A 20,571-nucleotide genomic window follows, 5' to 3' on the forward strand; every position below is an offset into this window, starting at 1 on the left:
TAAGTATGGTACAGTAGTTACAGTAGTTCTTCTCCCTTCTTGAAATATAGGCACATTTTAATGGGCAAGCACTATCACAAGAGCAGTGGTACCTCAAAATGTTATAGGAGACGAATGATAAGGTGACATTTATTTCTCATTTACCCACATTAGAGACCTGAACAGATATTTATCTCCTTCTTAATTATGAATAAAACAACACCTTCCACAAGTGCAGTAGTAGATCTAATTGCTGTAAAGATAGTACATCTAATTGCTGTAAAGGCCTCCACTGGCTGATTTATACCTTTGAGAATTACTGCTTTGGTGCGAGTAAGAACGTGACCTCATGCTCATTTCATCACATGTGATTAGCATTGCACTACAGTATATATACTCAAGAAATTGTCCTATTTTTACTTTGATCAGAAAGACAATTTTGAAATGCTACTCATGGCAGTAATAATAACTGCTCTTTTAACAAGGGCAGATGAGCATGTTTGCAGTTTGCGAGGCAGACCAGAATTGCCTCAGTTTTCAAAGGATGGAGACATTACAATTGGAGGAATCTTCCAACTACACAGCAACCTTGAAGATGCCAAACCTGACTTTAAAGGAGAGCCTGAACCACTAAAATGCAAAGGGTAAGTGATAACATTAAACAACAACAACAACAACAACAACAACAACAACAAAAAAAACTTTCAAATAGTTTTAAATATTGTTATTTATAGGTTACTGGCTTCTTAGTTTTCTATGCTAAAGTACTTTCATATTTATGTGTTTTTTTGTTTTATCTAATTTAATGCTAACAGGTACATTAATAACTAAACTGAAATGACAATACATGTGCTTATCACAAAATCCTACACCATGACCAGAATGACATTTACATTATAGAATCACATTATTATTTATTGTCTATGACAAGATGAATAAGTAGAAGTCGCCATGTTATTCATGTATTGTAATCGCATACATAATTTGCAGGTATACATCCGGTCACAGGTAAGCATACAGTGCTTGTCCAATGTTTGATTATATCAATGAACTGTGTGTACTTTTCATATTTTTTGAACCATGTGTTTCAGTGCAGTTCTTAATGTCTTTTCATTCTAAACAGAGTAAAAGTAAGAGATTTCCAATTTGCTCAAACTATGATCTTTACCACTGAAGAAATAAACAACAGGACAGATATACTCCCTGGTATTTCACTGGGTTATAAGATATATGATGATTGTAGTGCCATACCTTTGGCCATAAGGGCAGGGATGGCTTTAGTGAATGAACAGGAAGAAAATATGTACTCTAACAAGTCCTGTCCCAAACCATCTACTGCCCATGCTATAATAGGAGCATCTAGTTCTTCAGCAACTATAGGAATTGCGACAACAATAAGAGCTTTTCACATACCAGTGGTGAGAAATACTTCATATTTTATAAATATTTTTAAAAAGAAGTATATAGTGCCATATTAGAGATGTACCGTAAAACTTTAAATAAATGCCCCGGCGTTTATTTACAATATTTGCCAGTAGCCCCGGCGACTATTTGAGACTCAGCGTTTATTATGTAAGATCACTAACATCTTCAAATACTTCAGATGCAATCATGAAAAAACTGCCTGCACACAACCTTACATAAGTAAATTACAACATTCCAGCAATGTCATTAAAGGTTGTGTCAGTGGGTAATAACAGTTTGTATTGTACGCCGCCAAGTATAAACAAAAGTATATTATATATATATATATATATATATATATATATATATATATATATATACACACACACACACACTGTAAAATAATGTCTGTAAATTCAACAGTAGAAATATGGTAAATAGTGAAGGTAAAATGCCTTCTCTTATAAAATGACAATTTACCTATAGTTTAAAAGCAAATTATCTTCATACTAAGAACAAGAAAATGTTTATTTTTACAAGTTTTTTACATTAAAAAAAATAAAAACTGATATTTTCTGTTTTAACGGACCAGTTTAAAAAAAAAAGTCATGTGTAGTTTACGATTAAATACCATTATATCTAATTACGTTAAACTGGAATCCATTGCGGGGCAGATTGCAAATAGTAGTGTAATTTGTGTTATTATGTGTTAAATGTGCTGCACGGTTGCACAATTATATCTAAATGTGCATGCCCTTTGTGTTCCTTCACCATTTATGTGTTTTCTTCATATTTTGTGTGCTCAACACTCATGTGGCAGGTCACGTCTTGGAGTAGGCTACCCCTCTTTCCCCTCTATTTGTCTCTGTTCTCTGCCAAGTTCAGTGCTAGTAGTATTGCTGTAGCAGCTCAGTAAAGAGCATTTAAACTCTTATTATTAAGAGCTAGTTTGTTAGTTTGCTTGGTAAACAGGGATATGCAAAACTTTGGAAAATGAACAAGCAGAATAACAAAACTATATTGCAAAGCTCAATTGCATCTACCACTGTTAACAATAATAATAATATTAATAATAATAATAATAATAATGTAACAGGGTGGATTCATTGTATTGGTATGCATATTTGATTTGAATTTTTATTATTTTGCACTTTAATTTGTACCTTCACGTGTTATGATTTAGAATTGAGCACCTTGTTTTTGTGTACGTCCGTCCTTCCTTCCTTCCCCTGCGCGTACTGTTGATCATTTATACTTCGTTTTAAAAACGAACCTTGCCGGGAAAATATTCGGTGCGGTTCCGTTTGTGTTTTAGACTCGCCCTGGGAGGCACGGTTGCAGCGGATGGCTGCAGAGAAGCAATTTACGCGCTGAGTTGGGAAGCACCTGTGTTTGCGAGATGATGTGCATTTTGGGTATCCATAGCGGTCCCTGGAACTCGGTTTTGAAAGAAAGCTCCGCTGCCATCCCTGACTCCAAGGGCAAGCCTGCCTTTTTCTTGTCACTTATGTTGAGCACTGTCTTTTTCGTTTACTTTATGTTTGTGTTTAATTTGGTAAAATCTCCCGTTTGTGCTAGTGCTGTGTGTGTATGTGTTTGAAGACGAGAGTGAAATGAGACTATGTATTCTTGATCTAAATTAGTTGCTGCTGTCAGACCTTCTCCTCTGGCCCAAATAAAATAACCTGGTGCTAACCTCACATTTACACATATGTAATTTCAAGGGTGCAATTCTCCAGTGGCGTGGTCAGTCTACAATATTTTATTAATTATTCTCCCATTTCTGTAGCTGAGCGGGTGTTACAATAATAATAAAAACAGTAAAATCCACTAAAGACAGCCCTGCAAATATCGGAACACAAGCATGTATTAAGGTAGGCTTGCAGCACAATAATAATAATAATTAAAAAAAAAAACAAAGATGGTTTTAAAACTAATGAAAACAATAGGCCTATCATCTTTATTATTATTAACACATATTGTATTTATTGTTCACCCTCAAAACGTGTACATTGGTAAGCATGGACAATCGATGAACAAATAACTAGCAACGAATCTTCATTGAAAAACAACCACATGAAATACTGTGTTAATACGAAAAAAAATGCAACCCTGTAAATATCGAAAAATAGGTTCATACTGTTGGCCCACAACACACTCAAAAATGCTTCAAACTGTTTAACATTAACAATAAAATCAATACAGGTACCAGTTTTATCACAAAATCAAAGCAAAAGTGACATTTGTTCTTATAACGTGTACACTGATAAACAAGAATACTGGAAAAGGAGCAAAATACGAATATTCACTGCGAGACCAAGATGCACGAAATACTGTTAATACGAAAAAAAAAACACACACACGTAGAACTTAAGGCAACCATGTTAAAGTATCAGAAAGCAAGTGTGTATTTGACTTACCTTCAGCACGCTCAAAAATGCTTCACAACTGGTTTTAAAACGAATAACGTCAGTAAAAAATGTATGCATTACGTGTACCTTGAATTCAGTTTTCGTATCATTCATCCTGAGCCTCAGGGTCTATTCATCGCTGTTGAAAAACAAATTGGTAAGCTCGTAGTTGTACAGCCGTGTGTGTGTTGGCTGGAACATTCAGTAGGATGCGCATTATTTAGGGATTCTGTTTTTCGTTTTTTATTTATTGTATTTTCGGTGGGGTTTTTTTTTTTTTTTTTTTTTAAGCTATTTTCGAGTTTTATGTAAATAGGTTTTTTTCGGGGCAGTCGTTTTTGATATACTGTATGAAATTACTGTTTTCGGTTAGTTTCCAAAATGCGTGAGCTTTTTTTTTTCTGTCAAAATATGTCTAGTAGTACCTGGACAGTACTTGCACACTTAACTTAAGTTGTACCTTCTTTCCTTTGCTGTCTTCCACAACGAAATCCCGCTATGGTCACGGACACATTCTTCTGGGGTTTTTGTGTGTAGGCATTTTTGTACATTTTGCACAATTCTGTTTTAAATCCTCCGTGTTTTAACTGTAATACAGTTTAAAATCCCACAAGCTTCCATTCTTGATTGTAATCTCGTTTTAAATCTCGCAAGCGGAGTCTCATAGAAATATAGGAATGTGCTGTCACTCAGTAGTTGGGGCGGGTTTAATTTATTCAGAACAAATGATAGATACAAGTCAGGAAGGCGGGAAATGTATTTATTATTATTTTTCTAGTAGGTTTTATTTTTTTAATGGGAAAAGGGTAAAGTCAACGTAAATTGATTAACCATTTCCACGGTTTGTCCGGTGTTTATTGGCTATCCATCAATTTCACTGTTTTGTATCGGAGGTGACTTAATGGGTTTTATCGGTTAAAATCGAAAATCAGAAGCCCTACTTATATTATTATTGCAAACCCGACGTTTAAGAGACCCTTCGTCTAGTTATCATATTTCCCAGCAGCCCTGGCGCCTATTAGAGACTGGCAATTATTTGAAGTTTTATGGTATTTATAATTAATTTATAATTATTTATAATAATTTATAATATGTTTTAATGCGTCTTTCTTTTCATATGTGTTGTCTTAATAATGTCCAGTATGTTACAAAATATTTTGCCTTAGTAGCATAAATTTATGTATTTCATTTTTGAATAATTTACTTTTTTTTTATTATTCCAGATTAGTTACTTTGCAACATGTGAATGTTTGAGTAACAGGAATAAGTACCCTTCGTTTTTCAGAACCATACCAAGTGATTATTATCAAAGCACAGCCCTGGCACAGCTTGTGAAGCACTTCGGATGGACTTGGGTTGGATCCATTAGAAGTGACAATGACTATGGCAACTCAGGAATGGCTACCTTTGTGAAGGCAGCCAGACAGCAGGGTGTTTGTATTGAATATTCAGAGATTATTTACAGAACATATCCAAGAGAAAAACTAATTAAAACTGTAGATGTTATAAAAAAGTCATCTTCAAAGGTTATTGTAGTTTTCAGTTCTTTTACAGATTTTGAATTGCTGGTTAAAGAAATGTTGCTTCAGAATGTTACTGGTTTTCAGTGGATAGGCACTGAATCTTGGATTTCTGACACAAAAGACCTTGCAGCAGGAGAAAGTTTCAGAGTTCTGGGTGGGGCACTGGGTTTCACTGTCAGAAATGCAGTAATTACAGGTTTGGAGGAGTTTTTACTGAACGTCCGTCCATCTGACACCCCTGGGAATTCAGGCTTAAGAGATTTTTGGGAAACTGTTTTCAGTTGCACCCTGACTACCCAAGACAAGTCTGCATCGGTTAATCCATGTACAGGGTCTGAGAATTTAGCAGAGGTAAAGAATCAGTACACTGATGTAACTGATCTAGGAACTGCCAATGATGTCTATGAAGCTGTGTATGCTGTAGCCCATTCACTACACAATCTGTTTACATGCAAAAGTGGCCAGGGACCTTTTGCTGGTAAGACATGTGCAAATAAGAAGAAGATTGAACCATGGCAGGTAAGTGACTATGTTTTATACTATTAGGAATTACATTCCTGTGTGCATCACTGTGATAACATCTTGTCTTTTTGTAGGTAGTACATTATCTGAAAACGGTTAATTTTACTACCAAGAATGGAGAGAATGTTTATTTTGATGAGAATGGGGATCCAACTGCAAGATATGCATTAATTAACTGGCAACTCGAAAAGGAGAGCATCATAAAATGTGTTACCGTTGGTCTCTATGATGCATCTTTACCGCAAGGACAGTTTATTATGGATAATGGCAGTATTGTTTGGGCAGGTGGTCAGATTAAGGTAATGTCTTCCTAATACTGTGGATTATCAAGATCCTATTAAAACCTGGATTAGGAGTCTATTTCCATCCCTGCTTTAAAAGAATAATACTTTGGGGGACGCCATGTATAATTCGAACTTGGAAGCTAAATTGTACTTGTTGAATACTGGGCAGCAGTGTGGAGTAGCAGTTAGGGCTCTGGACTCTTGACCGTTGGGTCATGGGTTCAATCCCAGGTGGGGACACTGCTGCTGTACCCTTGAGCAAGGTACTTTACCTAGATTGCTCCAGTAAAAATCCAACTGTATAAATGGGTAATTGTATGTAAAAAATAATGTAATTGTATGTAAAATAATGTGATATCTTCTAACAGTTGTAAGTCACCCTGGATAAGGGTGTCTGCTAAGAAATGAATAATAATAATACGAAAATTGTCACACGTCGATCACATACCTCCATTTCACCTCACGTAATATATGCAGTAATGCAAGCTGATGTATAATGAACCACCATATTACTGTTTTGTATTCCTTTGTAATTTCTTACGGTGGCCTCTACCGATACAAGACAGGTGTATACATCACAGATCAGTTAAAAATTAAATAACAGCATTACGATTTAGTCTGCAAACCCCATGATATGAACATTGTTAATACATACACCCCAATGTGCTGATTATTGAATATTGTGAGTATGCTGACAGAATGTAATACATAGTAATTGTTTTCAAGGCGCCTAAATCAGTGTGCAGTGAGAGCTGTCCTCCAGGCACTCGGAAGGCTGTTCAGAAAGGAAAGCCTGTTTGTTGCTTTGACTGCATAGCATGTGGTGAAGGAGAAATCAGCAATCAGACAGGTAGGGATGGAGCACTGGACAAATAAAACACTGAGATCTGTACTTAAATGTAATAATAATAATAATAAAGATTGTAAATGAGATTTTCAGGTGTGACTGCAGACTTATTTACACCATGGTATTAATCGATTTTTTATTCATTTTTTTCTTGCAGATTCTATTGATTGTATGATGTGCCCTTCAGAATACAGGTCAAATAACCAAAGAAACCACTGCATCTTAAAAGCCACTGAATTCCTGTCATTTGGAGAAATCATGGGGGTGTTGCTGATGATCCTTTCATTGATTGGGGCTTGTTTAACCACTGCTATAGCTATTGTTTTCTTTCGTTTCAGAGATACCCCCATTGTTAAAGCTAATAACTCTGAGCTCAGTTTCCTTCTTTTGTTTTCATTAGCTCTGTGTTTCCTTTGTTCACTTACTTTCATTGGCCAGCCCTCTGAATGGTCCTGTATGTTGCGCCACACTGCCTTTGGGATCACATTTGTCCTGTGCATCTCTTGTGTTCTGGGGAAAACAATAGTCGTGTTAATGGCGTTTAGAGCTACACTTCCTGGTAATAATATGATGAAATGGTTTGGGCCTGTCCAGCAGCGGCTAACTCTTTTTGTATTCACATTCATTCAGGCCTTAATTTGCACTCTTTGGTTAATAATATCTCCTCCTTTTCCAAACAAAAACATGAACTATTTCAAAGACAGAATCATTTTAGAGTGTGACCTGGGATCTGCTGCAGCATTTTATGCTGTGTTAGGGTATATTGGGCTTCTTGCTGCCATGTGCTTTGTCCTTGCTTTTCTGGCTCGTAACCTACCAGATAGCTTTAATGAAGCTAAATACATTACATTTAGCATGCTCATCTTCTGTGCTGTTTGGATCACTTTCATCCCAGCTTACATCAGTTCACCTGGGAAGTACACAGTAGCTGTAGAAATATTTGCAATTTTAGCTTCCAGCTTTGGTTTGCTCTTCTGTATTTTTGCTCCTAAATGTTATATTATATTATTTAAGCCTGAGAAGAATACAAAAAAACATTTGATGGGAAAAGGGCCCTCAAAGTCACTTTGAAAAAAATAATAAAACATGATCTAAAATATGAAAAGTTAAACATTCACTTAATTTGAGTTGTTGTATTACATTTACAACCTTGCCATGTAGGGGGTGTCATTTTATCATGGTATAAAAACACATTCATTCAAGCGTTGTAGCCCCCGCATCAGGTAACGCATGTCCCTTTTTAAAGACAACTTCAAAGTTGCTCTTAGACAGCATGCTTGAAGATTCACTTTTAAAAAAACAATAACATAATATATTAATGAACTATAAAAGGGAATTATATCATACCAAGTTAGTCATGTATACATTTTTTCTAGGTACATTATTATATTTTATAATAGCTAAGTCTGTAAGCCAGCAGTTTCTGTTCCCAGCTTAGACAGGTTTTATTGTACGCTATTGGATGCTAGAAATTCCATAATATGTTTTTACAAATGCTCTCTTGTTAAGGGAATGGTTTGAGGGCTTCATATTTAGATGAGATATTAATTGTTAGTATTTAGAGCTATCTTTAATTGTTTATTTCAATATCGGAATGTTTCTGATATATGAATGTTTGCTTATTTAGCTAATGCCAGGGAACCAACCATTTTCTCCACATCAGAAGAGCGTGTCTGTAGAGACTGTAGCTGATGTCACTTTTACAGAGGTTACGCGTTCTCTGTCATACTAACAGAGCCTTGATTACAGCAGCGCTGTTGATATCTAGCACACTGATTGGATACCCTTCTTCTGCTATGAATGCAACATTTAAACAGCTCTGATAATACATTGTATCCTTTAGAGCTATTAGACACTAGAATAGCTGATTGCCCATGGGGATTTATCAGTGTTAAAGTGATTATCAAAGAGAAAACAGGAGTTGGATTGTAACATCTACATTTAGCTGCTCTAATGTAAACTTGCATACTCATTAAAATGTGTAATTGATCTAATTGCCGTCTTGTGTTTATTGTTTTTTCTACTCAAAACTAAAAGGCCTTACTATTTTATTTAGTACAACCCTACACCACCTCATAAATAGATCACTGGTGATAGGCTTGAATATAAATGATCTATAATGTACTGACGGTCTCAATACTAAATATTGACACACACTTTAGCATTTATATTTACTATGCATTTACTTAACACATTTATGGTAGTAGTAGGCCAAATAGTACATTTCAAACAGGACAGTAGTTAGGCAATTAAAAAAATAGCGTATGCAGCTGTGAAATACAGGACTATAATTCAATATAATGTACTATAAAAAGAAACATATTATAGATTAAACTTGAAAGTCTGTTTAAAACTGCATATGGATTGTGCCATATCTTTTTTAATTATCCTCTTTATGTAGAATGACCTCAGCTTCAAAAAAAAATTAAATAAAAGAGCATTTCTTAATTTCAAATTTTTCTAAAGATTGTCTTTATTAATGGATAAAATATAATTGTGCATGTTTACACTTTTCTCTGTTCTTTTGTAGCTTGCAAATTAATATATTCACAGTACAGAAATCAATGAATCCCACTGTATATTTGGTTTAGTCAACTGTGCAATTATGTGCTACCATATTATCATAAGCATGTGTGACAGGGTACACCCCGACACTGTGCATATTATGTTTTGTATTATTTTTGCATTTGTATTACTTAAATGTACTGTTTTATGTATTTAAAGCACGCTGTTTTGTTATTGTTTTAGTACCTTGTGAGAATGCGTGACTTGCGGCTAGTAATTATTGAGGTGGAACGAGGGTCAGGAGGTAAAGCAAAGGAAAGCTAAGAATAACAATTGCTATGCGTGCTGGTTTAGACTAGCACAATACTTGTCTGTTCCATGTCTGTTTGTTTTGTCTGTTTTTGGTAAACGTGACGTTTATTTTCAGTTTTGTTTAAACCTTTTGTTTATTTATTATTAAACCGCGCTGCAGCTCTTTCATTACTCCAGCACTGTTGTCTGTGTCCACTGTCTTCTGGGTCTGACGTCACCACCAGGCAGCCTGTTCACATATGGTTTCCTACTGCCCGCTGCTCTCGCCTCCGCCACCATGGGAGTACCTGTTGCTCCCACCTCCACCGCCAGAGGAAGACTATCTACAGTTCCGACCACCACAAGAGGGATACCACTTGTTGCTCTCGCCTCCACTACCAGAGGGAGACTACCTGCTGTCCCGCCTCCATCGTCAGAGGGAGACTACCTGTTGCTCCCACCTCCACCGCCAGAGGGAGACTACCTGTTGCTCCCACCTCCACCGCCAGAGGGAGACTATCTGCAGCTGCCACCTCTACCACAAGAAGCAGACCGCTTGTTGCTCCCACCTCCACTGCCAGAGGGTGACTACCTGCGGGTCGATTGCAGCGTACCAAAGTTAGTCCACTTGATGCGTCTAATTAGTGGATTAAGCAGGTTTAGTCCACTTGCTTGGACTAAAGTTAGTACACTTGTTAATCCCGATTGCAGCGTACCAGACGATAATCACCACAGGTGGATCATCCGCTAAATCGGACTAAGCAAGATCCTGATTGCAGTGCACCAAATCCGATGTGAGATGATCCTGTTCAGGCGGACTAACCTACTACTACGAAGTATAAGACTAACTTAGTAAGCTTGCTCGTCCTACGTTTATACAGCACATTTTAAAACAAAGACAGCTCCATTATTCTCTGAAATTACGTCTGAAAGGTATTAAAATGAAAAGTGAAGCCTTTTGAAGCATTTTCTTCAGTAAGGTTTGCTCGCGATGTTGCATGAAGCGCTTCATGCTCAAAATGTAACAGAATACAGAACTATATACAATATTTTAAATTATTACCTTGTATCGTTGATACACAATATTAAGCAATTATACATTTTCTAGGTAGACCGAAAAGGTAGCCTACAATTTAAATATGCAGCACCTTTTTTGTTTTTTCTCATTTATTATGGTTGAGGAACAAAATATTCTGGTTTTGTTTTATTCATAAAAATGTTGCAAAAACTAATAAAGTGCCACACAATAAGATACTCCTATATTTAAATAATAATAATGAAAAAATGCACGTTTGATGTATTCAATTTAACAGACTGAAACGTCACATGTATAATTAGTATTATATAAACAACAAATTTAGAACTTAACGTTCAGTGTCATTGCAGCAATAGGGTACCGGCGACTTAAAATACAAGTATGATCCGATAGTGTGGAATGTGCACAAAAAGACATTTACAATTAGGCCTATCGATATAGATTATGTAGCCTAATAAAAACACTTTTATCATTAATAACCCTATATGTATTTGTTGCAGGATAGCCTCAGAGGGAAGACTCGGAGACAAAAAATGCAGTAAAACCAAAATATTTTAATTGACAAAACACAAATAAAAAGGGACAAGGGCCAAACAAAAGGTTTAAACATCAAACAAAGGCTTACAGATAACACCTACTCTGTCTCTTTCTTCAAACCAAACACTCCAAATCACCCTCCCCTAACAAAGGGTTTCAGCTGTCTTTTATAGTCTGTGGCTGGAGCCCAATTAACTAATAATTAACAATTAAACACTTAAGGCTTCCAGCCACATTCTCACATGTATTTTGTTGCATAACCTTTAGAGGCAATCACTGCAATCAAACGTTTTCTGTAGCTCTCAATGAGACTTATGCACCTGTTAATAGGTAGTTTGGCCCACTCTTCCTGAGCAAACTGCTCCAGCTGTCTCAGGTTTGATGGGTGCCTTCTCCAGACTGCAAGTTTCAGCTCTTTCCATAGATGTTCGATAGGATTCAGATCAGGACTCATAGAAGGCCACTTCAGAATAGTCCAATGTTTTGTTCTTATCCATTCTTGGGTGCTTTTAGCTGTGTGTTTTGTGTCATTATCCTGTTGGAGGACCCATGACCTGCGACTGAGACAGAGCTTTCTGACACTGGGCAGTACGTTTCGCTCCAGAATGCCTTGATAGTCTTGAGATTTCATTGTGCCTTGCACAAGGCACCCTGTGCCAGGCGCAGCAAAGCAGCCCCAAAACATAACCGAGCCTCCTCCATGTTTCACTGTAGGTATGGTGTTCTTTTCTTTGAAAGCTTCATTTTTTCGTCTGTGAACATAGAGCTGATGTGACTTGCCAAAAAGCTCCAGTTTTGACTCATCTGTCCAAAGGACATTCTCCCAGAAGGATTGTGGCTTGTCAATATGCATTTTAGCAAATTCCAGTCTGGCTTTTTTATGTTTTTCTTTCAAAAGTGGAGTCCTCCTGGGTCTTCTTCCATGGAGCCCACTTTCGCTCAAAAAGCGACTGATGGTGCAATCAGAAACTGACGTACCTTCACCTTGGAGTTCAGCTTGCACCTCTTTGGCAGTTATCCTTGGTTCTTTTTCTACCATTCGCACTATCCTTCTGTTCAATCTGGGGTCCCTCGCCCAGGGAGGTTGGCTACAGTTCCATGGACCTTAAACTTCTTAATAATATTTGCAACTGTTGTCACAGGAACATCAAGCTGCTTGGAGATGGTCTTGTAGCCTTTACCTTTACTATGCTTGTCTATTATTTTCTTTCTGATCTCCTCAGACAACTCTCTCCTTTGCTTTCTCTGGTCCATGTCCAGTGTGGTGCACACAATGATACCAAACAGCACAGTGACTACTTTTCTCCATTTAAATAGGCTGAATGACTGATTACAAGATTGGAGACATGTGTGATACTAATTAAAGAAACTAATTAGTTTGAAAGATCACTATAATCCAATTATTTATTATCTTTTCTAAGGGGTACCAACAAATGTGTCCAGGCCATTTTAGAATATATTTGTAGAATAAGCAATAATTCATCTCTTTTCACAGCTTCTTTGCTTTATTCTATGACATACCATAGGCATGCAAGTATACATGATAAAATAGCTTTTAATTTCATCATTTTTCAGGAGGAATGAAGCATTATTTCAATGAGCTGTAAGGGTACCAACAAATATGAGCACGTCTGTACATGGAATCACATTTAGTCCACATTATAGACCTGAATAGATATTCATCTCCATAATTATGAATAAAACAACACCTTTCACAAGTGCCGTAGTACATCTAATTGCTGTAAAGATAGTACATCTAATTGCTGTAAAGGCCTCCACTGGCTGATTCATACCTTTGAGAATTACTGCTTTGGTGCAAGTAAGAACTTGACTTCATACTCATCTCATCACATGTGATTAGCATTGCACTACAGTATATATACTCAATAAATTGTCCTATTTTTACTTTGATCACAATGCTACTCATGGCAGTAATATTAACTGCTCTTTTAACAAGGGCAGATGAGCCTGTTTGCAGTTTGCAAGGCAGACCAGAATTGCCTCAGTTTTCAAAGGATGGAGACATTACAATTGGAGGAATCTTTCAGTTACACCACAACCTTGTAGAGACCAAACCTGCCTTTAAAGGAGAGCCTGAACCACTAAAATGCAAAGAGTAAGTGAAAACACTAAAGTGCTTTCATATTTATGTGTTTTTTGTTTTATCAAATTTACTACTGACAGGTACATTAATAACTAAACTGAAATGACAAAGTAGTTGCAGTATTCAATACATGTGCTTATCACAAAATCCTACACTATGACCAGAATTATATTTACATTATAGAATCACATTATTATTTATTGTCTATGACAAGATGAATAAGTAGAAGTTGCAGTGTTATTGATGTATTGTAATCACATAAATAATTTGGAGGTATACATCCGGTCACAGGTAAGCACACAGTACTTGTCCAATGTTTGATTATATCAATGAACTATGTGTACTTTTCAACAGCTTCAGTGCTGTTCTTAATGTCTTTTCATTCTCAACAGTGTAAAATTCAGAGAATTCCAATTTGCTCAAACTCTGATCTTTGCCACCGAAGAAATAAATAACAGGACAGATATACTCCCTGGTATTTCACTGGGTTATAAGATATACGATGATTGTAGTTCCATACCTTTGGCTATAAGGGCAGGGATGGCTTTAATGAATGAACAGGAAGAAAATATGTACTCTAACCAGTCCTGTACCAAAACATCTACTGCCCATGCTATAATAGGACCCTCTAGTTCTTCACCAACTATAGGAATTGTGACAACAACAAGAGCTTTTCACATACCAGTGGTGAGAAATACTTCATATTTCATAAACATCTTTTAAAAATAAGTATATAGTACCATTTTAGAGATGTACAGTATTTATAATAGTTGTATAACAAATATGTTTGTAATGCTTTTTTTCATGTTTTGCATAAATTATTTATTTAATTCTTCAATATTTTTAAAAATCTTTTTTTGTTGTTAATTCCAGATTAGTTACTTTGCAACATGTGAATGTTTGAGTAACAGGAATAAGTACCCTTCGTTTTTCAGAACCATACCAAGTGATTATTATCAAAGCAGAGCCCTGGCACAGCTTGTGAAGCACTTCGGATGGACTTGGGTTGGGACCATTAGAAGTGACAATGACTATGGCAACTCAGGAATGGCTACCTTTGTGAAGGCAGCCAGACAGCAGGGTGTTTGCATTGAATATTCAGAGACTATTTACAGAACGTATCCAAGAGAAAAACTAATTAAAACTGTAGATGTTATAAAAAAGTCATCTTCAAAGGTTATTGTAGTTTTCACTTCTTATACAGATTTTGAATTGCTGGTTAAAGAACTGTTGCTTCAGAATGTTACTGGTTTTCAGTGGATAGGCACTGAATCTTGGATTTCTGACACAAAAGACCTTGCAGCAGGAGAAAGTTTCAGAGTTCTGGGTGGGGCACTGGGTTTCACTGTCAGAAATGCAGTAATTACAGGTTTGGAGGAGTTTTTACTGAACGTCCGTCCATCTGACACCCCTGGGAATTCAGGATTAAAAGATTTTTGGGAAACTGTTTTCAGTTGCACCCTGACTACCCAAGACAAGACTGCATCAGTTAATCCATGTACAGGGTCTGAGAATTTAGCAGAGGTAAAGAATCAGTACACTGATGTAACTGATCTAGGAAGTGCCAATGATGTCTATAAAGCTGTGTATGCTGTAGCCCATTCACTACACAATCTGCTTACATGCGAAAGTGGCCAGGGACCTTTTGCTGGTAAGACATGTGCAAATAAGAAGAAGATTGAACCATGGCAGGTAAGCGATTATGTTTTATACTATTAAGAATTACATATCTGTGTGAATCATTGTGCTAACATCTTGTCTTTTTGTAGGTAGTACAATATCTAAAAACAGTTAATTTTACTACCAAGAACGGAGAGAATGTTTATTTTGATGAGAATGGGGATCCAGCTGCAAGATATGCATTAGTTAACTGGCAACTCGATAAGGAGAGCATGACAAAATGTGTTACCGTTGGTCTCTATGATGCATCTTTACCAGAAGGACAACAGTTTATTATGGATAATGTCAGTATTGTTTGGGCAGGTGGTCAGATTAAGGTAATGTCTTCCTAATACTATTTGAACTGTGTCAATGTTGTATTAATGTTCATAGATATGTATAGAAATGTAAGTGCGCAATACAGACACACATTAGGACAGTTAATAAGCAATGTATGCCTGCCTTCACTATATTCATCACCAGCGGGGATCAATAAGTCTGGTTAGTTTTGAATGATTTTACAATAATACAAAAAATATAATGTATTATATTCCCGATATCCCCTCCACTTCCATATAACATTAGCAATGCTTTTTTTATGAACATAAATCACATTCCAGTTAATGGGCTATATGTTTTTAGTTTGTAAATACCTATTTTTATGGTACTTGTATTTATTAGGTTACGGACAAACAGGTCTATAGTACATGTATCAGACTTATATTATTGTATGTGTAGGCTACTATTCTCTCTTGATAACAAGCAGAGACAAAATCAAATACAACTTTTTTTTGTTCAATTTCTTCAACCTGTACAATAATTTTCTATTGGGTATTCTTCGTTAAACTTTCTAGGGTTAGAAATAAGACTCTCATTGCATAGCAATTTGATCCACTCCTGGTTTTACAAAGTGTTTAATAAGACGCACCTGTGCTTGTTACCTTTACACTGTGGCTAGTCAAGCTGCTATTAAAACCTGGATTAGAAGTCTATTTCCATCCCTTCTTTAAAGAATAATACTTTGGGGGATGCCATGTACAATACGAACTTGGAAGCTAAGTTGCACTTGTTGAATACCTGAATTTGACCTCAATGAATATATGCAATAATGTAAGCTGGTGTATAATGAACCTGTTTTGTATTCCTTCGCAATTTCTTATGGTGGCCACTACCGATACAAGACAGTTGTATACATCACAGATCAGTTAAAAATTAAATAACAGCATTACGATTTAGTCTGCAAACCCCATGATACGAACATCCTTAATACATACAGCTCAATGTCTTGATTATTAAATATTGTGAGTATGCTGACAGAATGTAATACATTGTAATTGTTTTCAAGGTGCCTAAATCAGTGTGCAGTGAGAGCTGTCCTCCAGGCACTCGGAAGGCTGTTCAGAAAGGAAAGCCTGTTTGTTGCTTTGATTGCATACAATGTGCTGAAGGAGAAATCAGCAATCAGACAGGTAGGGATGGAGCACTGGTCATTGCACTTCAGAGGATATGTACTGAAATGTTATAATAATAATAATAATAATAATAATAATAATAATAATAATAATAATAATAATAATAATAATAATAAAGATTGTAAATGAGATTTTCAGGTGTGACTGCAGACTTATTTACACCATGGTATTAATCGATTTTTTATTTATTTTTTTCTTGCAGATTCTATTGATTGTATGATGTGCCCTTCAGAATACAGGTCAAATAACCAAAGAAACCAATGCATCTTAAAAGCGATTGAATTCCTGTCATTTGGAGAAATCATGGGGATGTTGCTGATGATCCTTTCATTGATTGGGGCTTGTTTAACCACTGCGATAGCTATTGCTTTCTTTCGATTCAGAGATACCCCCATTGTTAAAGCTAATAACTCTGAACTCAGTTTCCTTCTTTTGTTTTCATTAGCTCTGTGTTTCCTTTGTTCACTTACTTTCATTGGCCAGCCCTCTGAGTGGTCCTGTATGTTGCGCCACACTTCCTTTGGGATCACATTTGTCCTGTGCATCTCTTGTGTTCTGGGGAAAACAATAGTTGTGTTAATGGCGTTTAGATCTACACTTCCTGGTAATAATATGATGAAATGGTTTGGGCCCGTCCAGCAGCGGCTAACTCTTTTTGTATTCACATTCATTCAGGCCTTAATTTGCACTCTTTGGTTAATAATATCCCCTCCTTTTCCAAACAAAAACATGAACTCTTTCAAAGACAGAATCATTTTAGAGTGTGACCTGGGATCTGCGGCAGCATTTTATTCTGTGTTAGGGTATATTGGGTTTCTTGCTGCCATGTGCTTTGTGCTCGCTTTTCTGGCTCGTAACCTACCAGATAACTTTAATGAAGCGAAATACATTACATTTAGCATGCTCATATTCTGTGCTGTTTGGATCACTTTCATCCCAGCTTACATCAGTTCACCTGGGAAGTACACAGTAGCTGTAGAAATATTTGCAATTTTAGCTTCCAGCTTTGGTTTGCTCTTCTGTATTTTTGCTCCTAAATGTTATATTATATTATTTAAGCCTGAGAAGAATACAAAAAAACATTTAATGGGAAAAGTGTCCTCTAAGTCACTTTGAAAAAAATAATAAAAAATGATCTAAAATATGAAAAGTTAAACATTCACTTAATTTGAGTTGTTGTATTACATTTACAACCTTGCCATGCAGCTAGTGTAATTTTAACTTGGTATAAAAACACATTTATTCAAGCAGTTTAGCCCACGCATTAGGTAACACAGGTCCCTTTTTAAAGACAGGTTCAAAGTTGCTCTTATACAGCGTGCTTGAAGTCATGCTTAAAAAACAATAACACAATATATAAATTAAATATAATATGGGAATTAAATCATACCAGGTTTGTCATTAATACCTTTCTTCAAGGTACAGTATTAGATTTTACAGTAGCTACATCTGTAAGCCAGCACACTGTATTATCAGGCAGAATATTCTGTTCCCAGGTTAGACTGGTTTTACTGGTACTATACAAATTCTGTAGTAAATTTTGCAAATGCTCTGTAGTTAAGTGAATGCTGTTAACATATTTGTACGGTTTGTAGGCTTTCTATGAAAAATATTTCATACAAAATTTTTTAGCTGAGATATTACTTGTTAGTGTTTAGAGATATCTTTATTTGTTTATTTTGATGTTGGAACGTTTCAGGCCACTGAATGAAGCACAGAAAAAAAAAAAATGTCATAGGAAAATAAACACTTAACATAAACGTTTTCTGATGCCCTTAAATGTATTTAATATCATAAACATCATAAACATAAGGATCATAAACATAAAAAATAAATAAATAAATAAATAAACATTACAGTATATTATATTATCAGTTTGTTTAAGGTCATTGCCCTGTTGTGGAAACTTATGTTCAGAAGTCAATTCCATATAAAACAAAATGATATATGAATATTTGCTTATTTAGCTAATGCCAGGGAACCAACAGTTTTCTCCACATCAGAAGAGCGTGTCTGTAGATACTGTAGCTGATGTGACACTTACAGAGGTTACGCGTTCTCTTTCATACTAACAGAGCCTTGATTACAGCAGCACTGTTGATATCTAGCACACTGATTGGATACCCTTCTTCTGCTATGAATGCAACATTTAAACAGCTCTGATAATACATTGTATCCTTTAGATCCATTAGACACTAGAATAGCTGATTGCCCATGGGGATTTATCAGTGTTAAAGTGATTATCAAAGAGAAAACAGGAGTTGGATTATAACATCTACATTTAGCTGCTCTAATGTAAACTACACACTCATTAAAATGTGTAATTGATCTAATTGCAGTCTGTGTTTATTGTTTTTTCTACTCAAAACTAAAAGGCTTTACTATTTTATTTAGTACAACCCTACACCACCTCATAAATAGATCACTGGTGATAGGCTTGAATATAAATGATCTATAATGTACTGAAGGTCTCAATACTAAATATTGACACACACTTTAGCATTTATATTTACTCTGCATTTACTTAACACATTTATGATAGTAGTAGGCCAAATAGTACATTTCAAACAGGAAGGTAGTTAGGCTACTAAACACAATAGTGTATGCAGCTGTGAAATATAGGGATATATTACAAAATAATGTACTATGAAAATAAATATATTAAGGAAAAATAGATTCAACTTGAAAGTCTGTTTAAAACTACATAAGGAATGTGCCATATCTTTCTAATTATCCTCTTTATGTAGAATGACCTCAGCTTCAAAATAAATAAATAAATAAATACAATAAAATAAAAAAGGCATCTTTAAATTTCAAGTTTTTCTAAAGATTTTCTTTATTTATGGATAAAATAAAATATAATTGTGCATGTTTACACTTTTTTCTATTCTTTTGTAGCTTGTAAATCAATATATTCAAAGTACAGAAATTAATGAATATATGCTGTTATGTGCTACCATATTATCATAGGCATATTTTATTAATAGCATGCTTTACAAAAGTATGTAAGAATTTTGAAACTCTTGCCTATGTATTGCCCTGGCCTTGTAGGGAGTAACTGGCTTGTCATAACTCAGATTTCAGCTGTGACCTCGGAGGGATGATAAAACCTTTGTTTCTGTTTAATAAGCTGTTTTGAGCCTATGTACAAACCATAATCAAACCAGTTTAAACTGGTTCTAAAACCATTTACTTTTGTTAAAAGTGATCTGCTATAACTTTAGGTAAGTGTCACGGAACGCATAATAACACACTATACAACTGGAACACGTAGGCTTTTTCTGATAACCACGCACCTTGTGTGGGGCAGTGTACACATTGTTCCAGTTAAATGACACAAGCTCTTATTGTTTCATCAGCCTTTGTTCCTTTTCATGATACAAACCGTTACTTATGCTTCCCATTTAAATGATGAAGGAAGTGAGAAATCATTGAAACTGTCTGTAACGTTAAGTTACTTACCGTAACCCTGGTTCCCTTAAAGAGAAGACGACCAACAACATACTTATGGGATATGCCTGCCTATTGGTAGGTATTACTTAGCTCTTTATATCACAGCTGCCGATAGGCCCCTTCCTGGGGTGATGTCCTCGGCCCCACTTACCGAGAGATCAAAACAGTCAACCCACGGAAGCCATTCCTCGTTTTGCATCGAAACCGCGAGGGCGACGGATGCGACCTTGCAAGGTTTGTTGGTTGTCTTCTCTTTCAGGGAACCAGGGTTACGGTAAGTAACCTAACGTTTCTTTTCAATTCGAAGATGACCATCAACATACTTATGGGAAAGTATACCAGAGCAGTCACAAGGGAGACAGAACAGGGGACATGTCAGAACCGCATACTAAAAGGTTAGCGGTTCGAGCGTGCAACCTCAAGGACCCTCGTGCCTAATGAAGGCAATGGAAGGATCTATCACATTAAGGCGATAGAACCTACAGAAAGTATGCGGCGTAGCCCAGCTAGCCGTAGAACACTATAAAGCCTAAAAATAGTGGTA

The 20,571-nt window shown here is 36.0% G+C and overlaps 2 protein-coding genes across 3 annotated transcripts; both read left to right on the forward strand.

Annotated features, from left to right (window-relative positions):
- Positions 1 to 419: 419 nt before the first annotated feature.
- Positions 420 to 8,959, forward strand: LOC131740045 (extracellular calcium-sensing receptor-like). Of its 2 annotated transcripts, XM_059034414.1 has the most exons (6): positions 420 to 623; positions 1,103 to 1,397; positions 5,018 to 5,836; positions 5,914 to 6,138; positions 6,850 to 6,973; positions 7,128 to 8,959. In XM_059034414.1, exons 1-6 carry the CDS (start codon positions 424 to 426, stop codon positions 8,039 to 8,041), a joined length of 2,577 nt encoding a protein of 858 aa, XP_058890397.1. In that variant the 5' UTR covers positions 420 to 423; the 3' UTR covers positions 8,042 to 8,959. The 2 variants fall into 2 exon arrangements, with proteins under 2 accessions (XP_058890397.1, XP_058890398.1); XM_059034415.1 differs by lacking the exon at positions 5,914 to 6,138.
- Positions 8,960 to 13,171: 4,212 nt separating this feature from the next.
- On the forward strand, positions 13,172 to 18,882 carry LOC117417059 (extracellular calcium-sensing receptor-like). Its single transcript, XM_034028751.2, has 6 exons — positions 13,172 to 13,455; positions 13,836 to 14,130; positions 14,317 to 15,135; positions 15,213 to 15,440; positions 16,448 to 16,571; positions 16,777 to 18,882. The coding sequence occupies exons 1-6, from the start codon at positions 13,256 to 13,258 to the stop codon at positions 17,688 to 17,690; spliced, it is 2,580 nt and encodes an 859-aa protein (XP_033884642.1). The 5' UTR covers positions 13,172 to 13,255; the 3' UTR covers positions 17,691 to 18,882.
- Positions 18,883 to 20,571: the final 1,689 nt, after the last annotated feature.

Source organism: Acipenser ruthenus, chromosome 12 (assembly GCF_902713425.1).
Source record: "Acipenser ruthenus chromosome 12, fAciRut3.2 maternal haplotype, whole genome shotgun sequence".
In the NCBI taxonomy this organism is placed as follows: domain Eukaryota; kingdom Metazoa; phylum Chordata; class Actinopteri; order Acipenseriformes; family Acipenseridae; genus Acipenser; species Acipenser ruthenus.